This window comes from Odontesthes bonariensis, chromosome 24 (assembly GCF_027942865.1).
Source record: "Odontesthes bonariensis isolate fOdoBon6 chromosome 24, fOdoBon6.hap1, whole genome shotgun sequence".
Taxonomy (NCBI): domain Eukaryota; kingdom Metazoa; phylum Chordata; class Actinopteri; order Atheriniformes; family Atherinopsidae; genus Odontesthes; species Odontesthes bonariensis.
The window spans coordinates 16,443,634-16,459,701 of NC_134529.1; the positions used below are offsets into that span (position 1 = coordinate 16,443,634).

Here is a 16,068-nt window from a genome sequence, read left to right on the forward strand (position 1 = left end):
GCTTTTAAAACGCTATGAAACAGGGGCTAAATATCATCAACTTGTGCTTGTGTGGTGGTCAGACCGTTTTTTATGGCAGCCTCATGGTCGCATAGCAACACTCAGCTCACCAAATAATGATGTCCTTTTTCTCTAGCCCCACATTCATTCTGTGTTAACACACACGCACAGAAGCAATGAGGCAACAGCGGGGTAAGTCGGTGTGACTTTGCTTAATGAGATACAGCATGGTGCACGTGCTGCATACATGTCCATACGGAGGGGCTCATTTCAAACAGCAGCCCAAAGATTTACATTAATATACCCTTGACTGGTCCCAGTGAGCCTGGGAAGAGCTTAGCAGAGCAGAACCACCCCAAAAATATACACCGACGAAGACAGTACACAACCTCACGCACCATCTGTATGTCCAACGAAAAGGTGACCTCACAGCAAGGCAATGAGGAGAGGGACAGATCGAGTGTGTGTGTGTTCAAAAAGGATAGGAGTCATTTAATCAAAAGTTTAAAAGACTGGCACCTTGGTCAAGATGTCTGCTGCTCACTTTACTGAAGTGACTCACTTTACCTTCTAATACTGTAAAGCAATTGATTCGCTTCAGTCATATGTACTTTTTTTTTTTTTTTTTTATAACAACTGTACAGGAAGCGGGCTATTAAAAGTCAAAAATTATCCCATAACACACTTATTTAAGCATGAATTTAAATACCTGCAGAGACATTCTGAGTTACAGATCAGCTACAATTGTATTTACAGTTGGTCAGCCAGAATTAGAATTTTTGCCTTAATTCTTTGCTTAAGTGTAATGATTCAGAATGGCTACTATGTAGTGAAGTATGTATTAATTCAAAGTTCTTCCACCATCATTTTGATGACAGTGGAGAGCATAAGTCATTATAAAACAACAAGCTTGAAACTGCACACATAAGGAAAACAGTTGGACATAAATAGAGGATAGAGGAAATAATTTGCTGGATATATTTCATACTTGCGGACCAACAGCATTTTTAAAATTTCAAAAGATGGATTTAATATCATGAATTAATCATCCAGTCAATTAAAGGGGATAGAGTATCAAAATCATCTTTTTCACGTTTTTGGTGTTAGTTCTGAGTCTCCCCGCTGTGGGGAGTACACACGAAGTGCCAGCAAGTGTCAGAACCTCTGTTTCAAGTACTCCCCTTTTTTGAATATCCCCCAGAAAAAGTGCCAATCCGTTTTTGTGAAAAAGTGATGTCACTTTTTCAGCAATCACCCCCCCCCACACCCAAATCCACAGCCACCCCCTTTCAGACACGCCCCTTCGGCAAGAAACAGGAACTGGTGTGCCTTCCAAGGCTGTGAAAGCGGACTACAATCGTTACATATTCTTCCCCCGGAAAGCAATGTTCGCGATCAATGGCTTTTATTTATTTTTAACAGCATCCCCAGTACATACAACCGCCGACTTTTCCTTTGCGCTGCGCATTTCACGGAGTACAGTTTCACAAACCTTGCACGATTCCGAGCAGGCTTCAGTTGGAATTTTGCTCAGTACAGGGTCAGTTCCGACAGGGACAGACAGACTGCAGCGAGCTGTGCGCTCCGCTGAGAAGGTGATCGGCTGCAGCCTCCTATCTATCCATGACCTGCACGTCTCCAGGACTATGGGGCGAGCAGGTCGGATCACAGCTGACCCTTCTCTATTTGCACCACTCCCTTCGGGCAGGAGGTTTCGGTCCATTCGGACCAGAACCTCCCGTCACAAAAACAGTTTTTTCCCCCTTGCAGTTGGACTTATGAACACTTCATAATCACCTCATAACCTGCCCCAGTCACTTTACCATCATTAAAATTGCACTAATGAAGCTGCACTGTTGTTGCTCTGTATATTGGATACTGTGTATTGTTGTACACACCTTGTATATTTTATATTCATATATTTTTATTATTATATCCTATGTTACATGTTTGCACCTTACGCCGCAGCAAATTCCTAGTTAGTGAACACTGTTCACTAACAATGGCAATAAAAAAAAATTCTGATTCTGAACAAAATCAACCCCAGCAATCAGTACAGCCTGTAAGTATCACATTTTATTTTGTTTTAAATGTGTGTTGTGCCATATTCCTGTTGTAAGAATTGCACGTTAGCTCTGGCTTGTTCATCTAAAGGGAATGAGCTTTCTTTTCAGTCAGTATATTACTCTATAGCTCTGTTTTCAGTGAGAGCAAGGGCAGCCAATCAAGCATCGGCAACCGAATAGCGCCAACACGTACCTGCATTTCATAATGAGGTTGCCAGATAAGCTCTGAAACGACGCCAATAAGGGCAAACGACGCATTCTAAACCCAGCATAGTAACATAGCTGTTTCAGAGAGCCTTTTAGGGAGGTTCTGAGCCATTACAGACCCAACCAATTTTTTTTGGGCTACATATCACATCACAGAACAAGGATTAATGCCCCATTCAACCTTTCTCTATCACCTTTAACAAACAATGTAATTAATAAACTCATAAACAAATGAAAAATAAATATCTGTCAAGGTAACTTTTTGGAATCCATACACCCCAACCTCTTTAAAAGTGTCTGCAAGCTGACTTATATTATATTTTGTGTAATACGGTAAAACGGTTTAGGCCCAAAATACATCTGTGATATGTTCAGAGAATATAAACCCAGCAGAGCTCCTAGATCCAAGGACTCAGGTCAGCTGGTCCAGTCCAGAGTCCAGACTAAACATGGAGAAGCAGCATTTAGCTGTTGTGCAGCAAACAAGTGGAACAAACTGCCAGTGGAGATTAAACTTTCACCAAGTGTAGACATTTTTAAATCCAGGTTAAAGACATTTCTGTTTTCATGTGTCTATGCATGAAATATCTATTAATATCTTTTAACTTATCTAGACTGTTGCCTGTTTTTAAATGAATTTAAATTATTTTATTTGTTTCTCTTTATATTCTTTTATGTATTTTTAATGCTCCTTACACTCCCTGCTGCAATGCTTTTATTTTATGTAAAGCACTTTGAATTGTCTGTACATGAAATGTGCTATATAAATAAATTTGATTTGATTTAATAACAATAACAATAGTAGACAAAAATAAACAGATTTCAAATGTATATATATATTAAAATGGATATTTTACCACACATTTACAGAAAGAAAATGTTCACTCTCTTCAAGAAAATTGCCGGAGAGTCTACCTGCTGACTTTCTTTGAGTGACAGGATGAAGGCATGACTCAGAGTGTCCAGGTGGGCTTGTGATTGCTGCAGGTGTGTTAGAGCCTCATCAAAAGTCATTCCTGCTGGGTCCGTCCCGTCCTCTTCTCCACAGCCATCACTTCCTCTTTTCCTGCACTTCTCACCCAGCTGGCGCAGGGCTTTGGCGGCTCGTTTAACCACGTCCAACCTCGCCTGGATGCTCAGCTGGAAAGGAGGTAGAAGGGACGGAGAGGAAAAGAACAAGGAGGAGAAAACAAATTAGAGGGAGGATTTGATCAGAATGAGCAAAGACAGAGGGGTAGAGGGGTTCACAGGTTCTAAAAAGCATTCATTTCAAACTTAAAACAAAACAAAAAAAAAAAAAAAAGTCACCAAATCTATCTATACCAAAAATAGCATCAAGATCTTGAGTTGTATGTTTGACTGAGAAGTTTGTGAGAAAGAGATCATCGCGGGCAGCCTGATGCGATTGATGTTATTCAGTGAAAGCACGTTAATCTTTCATGGGGAGAAGCGAAGGCCTTTGGCTACAGGAGGTCTCGCCCTCTTACATGAAGGCACAAACGTGCTGACATGCGCTGTACACACATTCACACCAAGTGGGACGCTTAAAAATCTTCTGGATTCACAACTACATCCCATACTGTTCATGCAGCTTTCTAAGTTTGCTTGATATTTTCACTCGCACTGTCAAAACTTTTCCCCCACCAGGCATGACAGAGACTTGATAGAGGTGCAGAACTTGCAGATTGTTGCTTGTATTGATGTGGTTGTATGAGAGTGTGCAGCCTGAAGGACCGCATCCAGGTATTCAAAGGCAAACAGCAGTCATTACAGTATAAATTAAGAGGAAGAGTAGTTCCACTAAAGAGATTATCTAAAATCAATACTTTGTGAAATCTCAGTGTTTTCCTCCATAAGAAATGCCCAGTAAGAGGTATGAAAAGTCCCAGTTATCTCTTTCCTCTCGTGCCCTTTAGAGAAGCCGATTAAGCGTCATTGCAGGGGGCAAAGATGGACTCAAAGGTCAGCTACAGTCCTGACAGAGAGAGGGGTGCACATTCATTTCCTTTGGGGGTTCAAAAATGGAAACTAGGAGGACTGTGAGGAGGGGAAGATGGCGTGTTCCTGAGAGGTAATCTGCATGTTAAAGACCACAGAGGGGAGAAAAAAGTCTCTGGTGGAAACTGGAGTTTTATTGGCTCTGGACTAGAGAGAGGGATCAATTAAGCCTCTGAGAGTGGCAGGCAAAGAGAAGGGACATAAGACAAAAATGGATAAAAGTAGGGGTCTGGAGAGGGGTGATGGCAGGGTGCCAGCATGAAAAAAAGTAGAAGAACAGTGGGCTGCTATTGATAAGGTGCATTGAGGCACTTTAATTCTACTGCAGGACAATTTTTCAGAGTGCTGTTATTATGTAGCTGACATTTCCAGTAAAATTTCATAATTTCTTTTATAATTCATGACTGGTACATGTTTGGAGGCCACAGAGTTTGGATGTGAGCTGAATAATAGATTTGAAATTAGGAAGGGGCTTCCGACGTTCTAAAAATTGAGCCAGAGGCGCAGGACAAGACCGGCAACACGATGAAGAAGAAGGAGCGGGGAATATGACAGTTTGATGTAGTGACTGAAAATCCCCTCAATCCTTTTTTTTTTTGCGCAATATGAATCCTGCCTGGGTGGCTGCCTGGAACAAACTACAGTCTGTGCCGCAGTTACAAATGGTCTGTCTTCCCAACTCCCACCAGTTCCTGCCTGAGAGGGCAATAGAAAAAAAAAATAGCCTCTTTCACATTGCACTGATTGGTGCAACTTTTTCCGCTCTTCTAAATGGCATACAGCGATTCCTATGAAACAGATGGCATGTTGCGTTGATCCTGCTTACATTTTTGACTGCATCCGGAGAGAAAGTGATACCGTCAAGGAAGTGGACGGCGTCAGCAGGGACCAGCCTGTCTAGGTATTTGGCGCAGGTGTCGTAAGCATGCAGGTAGTCTTGGTCGCTCTGCGGGGGTCTCTTCAGGAGCTGTGGGTCTCCCTTCCAAAACAGTTTCTGCAGCCATACAGCGTGGACTGCACTGGGAGAGACTGTTGCCCCTCCACCACCAGGCAAAGGCAGCCGATTGGCAAGTTTGGAGATGGACAGCACGTTCTGACTGGTCAGAACTGGTTGTAGACTAGCCAACGGGTCAGAGGACTCATCAGTCAATTTTCGGTAGTTCACGCCTGCAAATATTAAAGATAAAAAAAAAAAAAACATATACTGAAACATAGTGAAACACAGACAAATGGAGCCAAAATGAAATACACAGCATACAAAATTATTGGCACAGTCAGCAAACTGTATTTCTTGCTATTATTTGAGTGTGAACAGTAATTAGATGGCTATTAGGTATACATAATATTTATAAAATATACTTAGTCTTTGGGTTTGTACCCACATGTTCTCGTTTAGATCTTAGTCAAATGAACTAAAGCACCCAGATCATCATTTGGTTGTCTTTAAGGCCTTTGGTGACTACACAAAAAGGTAGCTACATAGATGCACGTGATGGAATATTGTTCTGCATAAACATCATTGTCCTGTTAAATGTTTTGGACTTGTTATGACATCACCGCTTGAACAGAGTGTCTTTCAGAAACTTCCAACTAGCTCTTCTTCAGTGACAGCGGTCCATGCCCCGTGCAGGGGCCTGATTTTAAGTCGTGACTGCTTCAGTACTGATCCACACAAGTCCACCCACCTTCTCCATCAAGAGTTAAACTGTCCACAAAACCTTTAAAAAATAATAATAATAATCCGACTTCAGGTAGATTTTGGCTCACACGTGATGCTTGTGAATTTTATCAAGCCGTGGTAGTTTTTCACCCCACTTTACCTTGACTGTGCCTCACTTGACACCTTGTGCCTCTGGATGCTGGAGGTGGGCTGCAGTTCTGGAGCATGGTGTCAGTAGAAGATAATGGCTTCCCGATAGCTTTTGTTCAACTTTTCTTTTTCCCTGTTTTTTTGCAGTTATTTGGCACTCTCTCTAATCCATACACTGTGTCGTTAAGAGCACTGCCAATTTTTTATTTCTGACCTCTCGTTGTCAGTTAATCATTTTTCTTGGCTCATTTCAACTGAGACAATGAGGCAGCAGAATTATTATGCACACCTTGAATAAGGTTTCAATCATTTCGGCCCCAACCGCCCTTGAATACAAACAAATATCATCTGGAACTGATCTGAATCCACTAAGCATTCCGTACACAAAGTTGGAGATGAATAAACTGCATGGAAATAATAGCAATAACGTCAGAATCTCCATTTGCAGCGTAGATGCGTCGTGTGAGAGGTGTATCCAACATTCAGAAAGTGGCACTGTATTTGAGGATATTTTATTCTGTGTAAACAGCCCATACTATATTGCTGTATCTATATTCGACATGAGAAAACCATGCGGCTCGTTGATTTGACTTGCAGAGGATGTTCAATAATCCGCTACATGTCCGAAATGCATACAGAGAAATGCTCTGGAGACAGCAACATGCTGGCGTGGACAACAAAGACGGCGTGTAACCTGCGTCTGAAAGCATTCCGTCTGTCAGTGTCTGCATGCAAACGTGCGGTTCGGCCGAGGATCTGTCCGTGTTCATCATATCTACCACTGCAGTACTTCTTGAGTGTGTGTATAAGTGCTCATGGTGTGCGCCGCTATCAGACAGACGCATTACTGTGGCAACAACCACGGTCTGTCTGGCATTTAAATATTTAACACTGCTCTGCCTGTGTGGAGAACTCGGTGAGCACTGCTCAGAATCACTCACACAATCACACTCGCATAAAACTCCACATACTGAGCAGACAAAACACCCACAATACTTCCAGACAGGCCCAGACGGACACTTAAACCACAGATAAGAGTTACACGAGCTCATACATGGACTCCCATTCTCCCCGTCTCTCTCCCATGCCTATCTGCCTCCGGCTGTTCCAGAAGAACCTTGTCCCCATTCCTCAGGAGAGCCCACTCAGACATTCCTGTGTCTGAAATTGGGATGAACGCTGCACACACACCACCTGCCTCTAAACTGTCTGAATACCTCTGTAGGTACATCTGGGTGCGTGCTTTTGCACGTGACCACTCAAGGAGTTATTCTAAGTGTGTGTTTGTGCGTGAGCATGTCAGAGTTGGATAATGTTAGCAGAAAGTTAGTGGCCCTGGAGACACCGGAACAGCCGGTGTGTCAATTTTACCACAAGGAGTGTGAATATGTGGGTTAGGTTTTAACAGTGAGTGTGCGAGTGAGAAAAAGATTATGTTAATATCACAAAGTCGGCTCATGTACAAGTACACATATATATATATATATATATATATAAAATAATGTGATTTAGTGGGTGTGCATGTGTACTGAATGATGCCTCTGTTTGAGTTCATGTTGTAGCAGATGTGCAGCTGATCGATTAGTAAATCCCTTCCCAGAACAGAGCATATCTAATCATAGCTGCCCTGCTGGCACAAGGTACGGCTTTGAGTTATGGACATGCATGAGATGCTCAGTTTTTTAAAAATATTTTAGGGTTCAGGGCTCCAGACTGTTACCACTTCGGCATGTCATAGAAAATCTCAGAAATGATAAGAAGCAGCACTTGGTTACTAACGTATAAGCTTTATTTTTGTCTTTTTAAAGCCTCTTTACCAGATGGTGCACTGGTGCGACCATCAGCCAGTCATAATTAGCACATCCAAGGCAACATTAGCAGCACTGTCCCTGCCTTGAATTGATATCATGAGAGCAGCTAACATAACACAAGATAACAGCATCTTTGCAAAACACATGCATTTGTCTCGTGGAAAACAAACTTCTATCACTAGAAGCGGTAACAAATTTGTAAGATAAGTAGCCAAATTGTGTTGTATTAAAATGCTCTGATTTGACATTTTTTCCAAGTTACATTTATATCACTGTGGTAAATAAGCTCAATGCTGCAAAATAAAAATAACAATTCTCAGACCTCAAAAGAACATTAAGTGCATAAAGTGAAAGAAAATAAAAGGGCTTTCTCTGGATTTGCTCTGTTGCCAGTCTATGAAAAATACTCATTAACAGTCGCGGTAGTAACTCAGGAAGAAGGAGCTAAAAGATGCAACATTTCATTAGATTAAGAATAACAAGAGACCTTCTGTCGTTACTGTGCAAGAAGCCTTTTTTTCTTAGTCAGAGATCAGAAATGGTGCATTTTCCATCAAATGCACCATATGTTCTAGTCCTACATGGATCATTAACTTCGGACGTGCGTCTTTTTTAAGCAGGAAAAGCATGCACCTCGATTTAATTTTGTTTCAAGAAAATCAAAATGCAAATTTATGATCCATCTAAGCCTCCCTTTAAAACAGGGGTGTCAAACTGGTCCATGAAAGGGACGCGTGGGTGCAGGTTTTTGTTACAACCCTGCAGCAGCACAGCTGACTTGTTTCCTTCAATCAACTGAACTGGTTAAGACCTTCAGTGCAGACAGTTCAGTTGATTGAATGAAACAAGTCAGCTGTGCTGCTGCAGGGTTGGAACAAAAACCTGCAGCAACACGGCCCTTTCATGGACCAGTTTGACACCCCTGCTTTAACAGATGCAATTTTGTGAGACAGCGTGAATAAGGTGAAGGTGGGGACCAGTGTTGATAAACTCACAAAAAAAGAGAGAGGAGGTTGGCCAGCCAGTTGTCTCACCACTTTCTTTGAAAGATGTGAATAGAAGATGTTTGAACCCTTATACATGCATTCTGTACATTACACAGCATTTCACTAGCAATGGCAGCTAAATATTGCTATGCGTCTTTCATTTGAAAGTGAAAGTTCACTTCACTAAAAAAAGTGTGCATTTTGGTCATTTATGTACAATGGCATCTAAGTCTTGATGCAGATCTCTTAAAGGTGTGTGTATGATCTGTGCAAACACGTGTCACTGGTCCAAGCTGTGGCGCTAACAGGAGCAGAAGGATGAAGCGAGGCGTGAAAACACAGCTGACACCCGACTGACCTTTACTGAACTTTCCCAAGAAGTGACAACATCACCCGCACACAACAAAGTTTGAGCACTCCAGCCGGAGTGCTGAACTGGTGGCATGTTTGTCAAGATGTCACGAAAGCGCTTAGGGCGTCAGGTAAACTGACTATTAATTCAGGGGACGGGTGTCCTTATCATTTACAGACAAATGTTTGGAGTTTTCAACCCCTCCTCCATTCAGTTTTCTTACACAAGTTGATGGGGGAAAAATAAAATAGGAACAGAATAAGATCAAAGAACAAGATGAGATACAAGATATTGTGTGTCATTTTGGAATTATAGAGATATCATCTGGCATGCTTTATCTGTTCCTCAGAGGGAAATATTACTGATTTTACTCTTACTAAGACACTGTGTTGTTGTGTTTTTTTAAGATCCTAAATGATGATCACCGAGTTAAAGGTTATCTGCTGGGCAGAAGGAAAGTTAGCAGCTGTACGCGAGTCATCAGTCATGTCATGAGGGATTATGTTCAAGTCTTAAACTTTGGACTTAATTTCTTGACATTTAATACCAGAGGCTGATGTTCCGCCTATAACAGAAGAACATTAAACCTTTGAATCTGAACGGTTACTCCCCAGAAAAAGGCCAATTTTTCAGTTTCTACTGTCATTGTGCATTACTTTGACTTTTCTAAACTGTGCCCTTTTTGTCCTTAATCAGTGTATTTTCATCTAAAAAAACATCCCTCTAGATTTCACACAGAATCCTCATCTTTTTAGCAAATAAAGAGAATTAAGTATAGTTTTTAAGCAAAAATAGTCATGGAAATAATGTATTTTAGATCTAGCTGCAGCTTCTAGTTCACAGAGTCACATTTTTGTCACAAAAAATAATCCATCTAGTGTTCTGCAGTACATCCCCCACTTCTAGAATAAAATAAATAAATAAAATGGCAAACACCTCACCATTGGCAACAGCTCGAAGCTTCTTTAGAAGTTTGACGTGGGAGTCTGGTTTGATGGCGGTGGTGATGTAAGGTTCACACCCTGCAGCATCCAGTAAGGTGTAGTAGTAGAGCAGGCGGCACAGGTCCCTTCCTTCCACAGTGGGAAGAACATATTTGGTCATGTGGCTGTAAAAGCCCTCTGGGTCACATTTCAAAGTCACAAAGAGGCCGAGGGAGTCACTCCGGATTTCAATATCTTTGGTGGAGAGACTAAAATCAGAAAAGAAAAGAGGACAAAGAAAGCAAGAGGGAAAAGAGAATATAAGTACATGATGCCACGAGGATAATAATTCAGTAAACCAATAATCCAGCCGCTTAAAAGTTCTGAGTTTTTTTTTTGTTTTTTTTACATGAGCTGATGTTAAAACCTGATTTGCGAGTTGCTTTCTCTACAAAAACATCCACTGGTAGACAAGATGTCAACGTCTGAAGTTTCTGGAATCAGAACCAGCAGTTTGTTCAGAAAAAAAACAAAGCAAATTAAGACAAGAGTCTTTCCACATGAGCAGCAGTAGCCATCATGTCTGAAAAAGATAAGAAAAACTAAAACAGCAATACTGAACAAAGCTCCCATTTCATCAACAACAAATCAAAGGAGAAGAACCATCACTGAAGACTGTTTTGCTGCAAAGTCATTTCTGAAAACAGCAGTGAAAAAAACAGCACAGCAATGTGGGCTTATCTCCAAAGATGCAGCCCCTGAAGAGGGGAAAAAAAGATGGGGATTCCATAGGTTACTACCGAGAATACATCCAAGAATTTGATTGGCTTTGATATGAAAAAAAGGAAAACAGGGAGGAGACAAAGACAAAAGAAAAGAAGGAGAGAGGCCGGATATTAAGCCATGGATCTGAGGAAGCAAAATACTGAGTTCAGACAGTTGCACGTTTTTTTTGTGAAAACCTGCAGAGTGAGTCCTTCAAGTTGTACATGACTTGTGCACGCTTTGCCGAACAAAATAGTCTAATAGCCAAAAGCAGGAGGTGGCCTACAGACTGGCAGCAAATGTGAAGGGGAAAAAAAACACTGGTACAACAGCAGAGAGAAAGGAGAAAAGAATTTAAAGAAAAAAAAAAATCCAAAAAAGCAGAAATGCGAAGATTAAAAAGACAAAGTGGCGCTTACGGCTAGTATTCACGGAGGGGCTGTGAGCAATCTGTGGCTGCCTGCATGTGTGTTTGTGAGAGGGAAATAAGGTTGATCTGTCTGAACGGGACAACATCAGATCTTGGGCTCTCCATCACAGCTGGCTGGGAGGCTTTTGCAAGTGAACAAAAAAAAATATATAACAATAATAAAATAAAAAGCAGCAGCAGCGCCACAGCCAACAATAAGCTTGATGATGTAAATAACACTAATCATCCTCACAACAGGTGGTCTAATAAGGTGGGATTCAACCAAACATCTAATACAAAGACTCTCAATTTTACATATGTTTTTCATAAGCGCGCTCTCTGTCACACAAACACACACAACCGATCAAAGTTTGGAGCTAATATGGATAACTAGCGAAACATCAAAGTGACTGAGAGCAGAAGGGAGGAGAACAATATCAAAAGAAATAAGTCGTCATGGCGAGACTGTCAGAAGTGTATCGCAAGCTTTGCAACAGCACCCAGGCAGAAATACAGATTACTGTTAAACAAAGCCCGCTTTTAATGCCAGGCCCTTCTTTCCAATGTGCTATCTGTCCCTCACTTCCTTCATGTGAATAAAAAATACCCCTTTTTGCTCAAGTTGTGAGTAGGTCTTCTCTTTTTTTCTGGCTTTCAGCACTTTGGCGAGCACATTTCTCCCCGATAGCTTAATTACTAGTCTGTTGCACGTTGGCACGGCAGTGGGTAATGCTGTTCCCTTAGTGCTGGCTCTTTGAGAGCACAATAGAATTCCCAATCCATCTTTGTTGTGTCCGTGCAGCCGTAATATCACAAGCTTGTCAATACAATCTTCTCTTCTTTGCTTCAAAGGCCAGCCAAAGCAAGGAACCAATTTAATCTGGTTTAATATCTGTGCTTTTCCCTCTCGTTGCTCATCCTGTCCCACATCAACAAATTCTGTGTCGACGCGATGGATGACACGACAAATAAAAACAGCTCGCTAAAATTCTTAATTTACGAGGCATATTCAATCGAAGAGGCAGTCAGACAGCCAGGATTAAACTGGAAGATTTGGAAGAATTAGGAAGATTTTGGCAGAGCAGGGACGATTATCCAGCACATCACTGTTAGAATCGATGCAAGCTGCATCTTATTTTTTTTATATCCTCGTTGCTAATTTGTTTAAAATATTCAGCCCAGCAGGGGGTTGATAGACTGGCTGCGTACAGAAGAGTTTTGTATAGGCCGATGGTACATCAACATAATCTTTTCAAGATATTACTGACTTTTCCTTTTTGTGTGTGTGTATTAAAATCAGGCAATCTGTTTCTCCTTCTCACAGACTCTCACAGACACAATATGAAACAGAACCAAGTCTACACAGAGCATCTGCAAACACAACAACATGGTTCTTGAGAAAGTACCATAAAATATAGCACTCACTCAGGTAACTCTTGTTTACAGTCAAAAATTCAAAAACTGAGAATACTTTGTGTAATGTTGCTAAACATTCAGTAGCAGCAACAACTTGAAGGAACCACTTTTTGAAGGACATTATATTGTCGCACGACCTGATTTCAGTCAAGCTTCAGCTGTCACACAAATGGCTTCACATCTGATTCTAGAATACTTTGGTATTTCTTTTAGTTTTCTCTGAGCATCAAACAATCCGATCTTAACTGAACTTCCCTGGACATCCACTCCTGGGAGGACTGTCAGCTGTCTTGAATGTTTTCCACTTGAAAATAATATCTCAATGTAAAAAGATGGACTCAAAAGGGGGGAAAAAAAGGAAATGGCCCTTTAACTCTTCCCAGAGTGATTTACAGCACATTGCTTCTACTTACCCTCTTAATTACCATAGAAGCAATGAGGGTGCACATTGTTTTTGTTGTAATAATAATGATGTGGCACTAAAAGTCATATGTTGTTGCTCACCTGAGGTTAATATTTCACTGTTTTTAAGACCTGGTAAGGACCAGGGACCTCATGTACAAAGCGTGCGTACCCACAAAATAGTGGCGTACGCACCTTTTCACGTCAACGATCAGATGTATCAAGAGTGAAATGACCGTGGAAATGTGCGGTGCCTCACGTCAACTTCAGGGCTGGCGTACGCACTTTTCTACAGCTGTTGATTCTTTGGCGACACCTAAGGTGATGTTGGGAAACTATTATAATAAATAAATGTGAAAACAATTAGTCCTCAGACAGTGATGTGCACATTTGAGATACATGGACAATTAATACTGATAAACAATTAACACACCCATGTGTCTGCAATTACATGAGCGGATATAAAAGTAGCACAAAGTGGTGCAAGAGCTGCGGCCGGCGTTGGAGCGCAACACAGCGAGGAGCCATGCGCTGCCTGTGCTCACAGGTGATGTGCACACTGGTGTTCCAACCGGGGCATTCCAGAGGGAGCTGGCCAACCGATTGGGACTGTGCCAGTCTACTCTGAGCCGAGCCATGCCAGCCGTGTGGGACAGAATTAGCCGCATCTCAGCCAGGTATATCAAAGCCAACATTAAAGCTCAATTTGAAGCGAGAGCCGGTTTTGTAATCGGGGCTATCGACTGCGCACACATTGCTATAAAAGCGCCATCACATGATGAATTTGTATGTTGACAGGAAACATTTTCATTCGATCGATGTACAGATCATATGTGATGCGTAAATGCAATTAACCAACGTTGTGGCGAGGTGCCCTGGTTCAACGCACGATTCATACATTCTGAGAAACAGCATCGTTGGGAACAGTACAAGGTGGCACTGTGAGTGATGGTTGGCTTCTTGGTGATTAACTTTATACGTGTAATTGTCCTAATATTATTCCCCGTGACGCGCATTGAGTATGTGCGCCCCCAGTTTCTATCCCGTCTTCACAGCATCATAGTCGGTGGTTAAAGTTAGTTTCTTGCTGTTTTTTGCTGGTTAAACTTCAGCTTAAGATCTTTCTAACAAGCCCCTGATCGTCTCTGTGAGCAAAGAGCAGTGTCACCCATAGTTGCGCCGACTCTCTGTTCAAACAGCCCCCCACCTGTTTTGGCCACACTGCAGCGGTGGGCAGCCAGTCTCCTCTTCACATCCACCTTAATGTCGGACCACTTCTTCTTCACCTCTGCTTAAGTGCGCTTCTCTGACCCCACAGCATTAACAGCCTCGCACACGCTCTCCCACCCACTCTTCTTGTGTTTGCTGGAGGACAGCGTTCCAAAGAACACATTTTTGCTGGCCTCCACTTTAGAAAGTAGCACCGATATCTCGCTTTCCGTAAAGTTCTCATTTTTTCCCGTCTTATTCATTCTTTTTTCTTTATTTTCTGATCGTGCAGCGAGGGGAATCGCAGGTGCAGGGCTCATTTAAATATGATTTGCAAATTTAAGTAGGGGCGTGGACAGGGAGGAGTCGGGTGCTCCGACATGTGCGCTCAATTCCACGTTGATTGGGATGTACAAACGAAATGTGCTTGGATTGATGCGTGCGCAGATTCATACATCCGACGTTGGATGTCATTTGGGTTTGAGCGTACGCCATGTTTCAGTAGGAAATCCACGCAAGTCTTTGTACATGAGGCCCCTGATGATTTTTAAAATCATGTCCTGATATCTAAAATTGTACGGTTTAAAGAGGGTGTATTCTTTTCATAACTGTAAACCATGAAAACACAATGCATGCCATTTGAAATCCAAAATTTCACAGTGATTTCATTCAGCGTTTATAATTAAATACAGTCATAGAATCTTTTGTGTATTTAAAGAAAACTACAATTAAGAAACACTAGGAGGATTTCTATTAACCATGACTAAACGAGCAGTTGCTCTTTGTTGTCCAGGAAAGGGTTGTCTCCCTCTTTTTCTTCCTCCACGACTGCCTTCAGCCACGCTCCAGGCTGGAACCATGCACCGTGTCCGTCAAAAACTCCCAAACAGTAGAATCAACAGAAAAATAACTGCAGCTCAGAACAGAATGCTCATTAGCTAACCTGTCTGCTGGTCAAAAGCCATGAGCCACATTCCTACTAAATGCTGTCAATATGCTTTGACATTAAAGCCAAATAACTAAAGTCGTTAGAAACACTGCATACACTTTATTTATGTCATAACTACATGCTGCGAGTCCACAAAAGAATGACACAGGAAATAGCATAATTTTAAAGTGACATCTGGACATCAGCTAACAGTCACAATGCCATTTCATATTTCAATAATGAATAACTTACTCAATATTTTGCAAACAACTCTTGTTTCCAACTAAACTGCATATGCACCTAGAGAGCACAGCTCTCCACTGAAGCCAACGTCCAATTTTGCAAATTTTAACGAGTATGTTCTGCATCAGCTCCAAAATTTCATGTGCATTTCCAATGACTGCAAGATTCTGAAGCGAAAAATAAAGGTGAAGTGCCTTCACCAACACAGGAGGGAATGCAGTTTGTAATCTTATGTCTGTGCTGATTAAATTTGTATGCTACATGGTCAAAGTGGCATCAGCCTGCTGTGACAGACTTGAGTAAATGTTAAGTTCAAATAAGGTGGATTCTATAAAAGGGATTAGCATAGCTTACTGGAGGGGTCTTCACTGCCTGCGTTTGCACGCCAGCGTTGCAGGAATCATAAAAATAATATCAGCTCGGAGCAGAGAATTTCAAATCACCTGGCTGTCTTATCACATCGCACCTTTAGACATGAACATGACTGTACGGTGTTACACAGCCAGTTGTAATAAATTAGAATGTGTACTTTTATTTGCCAGA

The 16,068-nt window shown here is 41.6% G+C and overlaps 1 protein-coding gene across 3 annotated transcripts in view; it reads right to left on the reverse strand.

The window, feature by feature from the left end:
* nbas (NBAS subunit of NRZ tethering complex) overlaps nucleotides 1-16,068 on the reverse strand; it is a 190,374-nt gene that overhangs the window by 59,458 nt on the left and 114,848 nt on the right. For all 3 annotated transcript variants that reach the window (XM_075458548.1, XM_075458549.1, XM_075458547.1), the window contains exons 44-46: nucleotides 10,172-10,422; nucleotides 5,098-5,438; nucleotides 3,189-3,413 (exon numbers count right to left, since the gene is read on the reverse strand). In XM_075458548.1, the coding sequence (XP_075314663.1) occupies nucleotides 3,189-3,413; nucleotides 5,098-5,438; nucleotides 10,172-10,422 (817 nt within the window). The remainder of the gene's footprint in view (nucleotides 1-3,188; nucleotides 3,414-5,097; nucleotides 5,439-10,171; nucleotides 10,423-16,068) is intronic.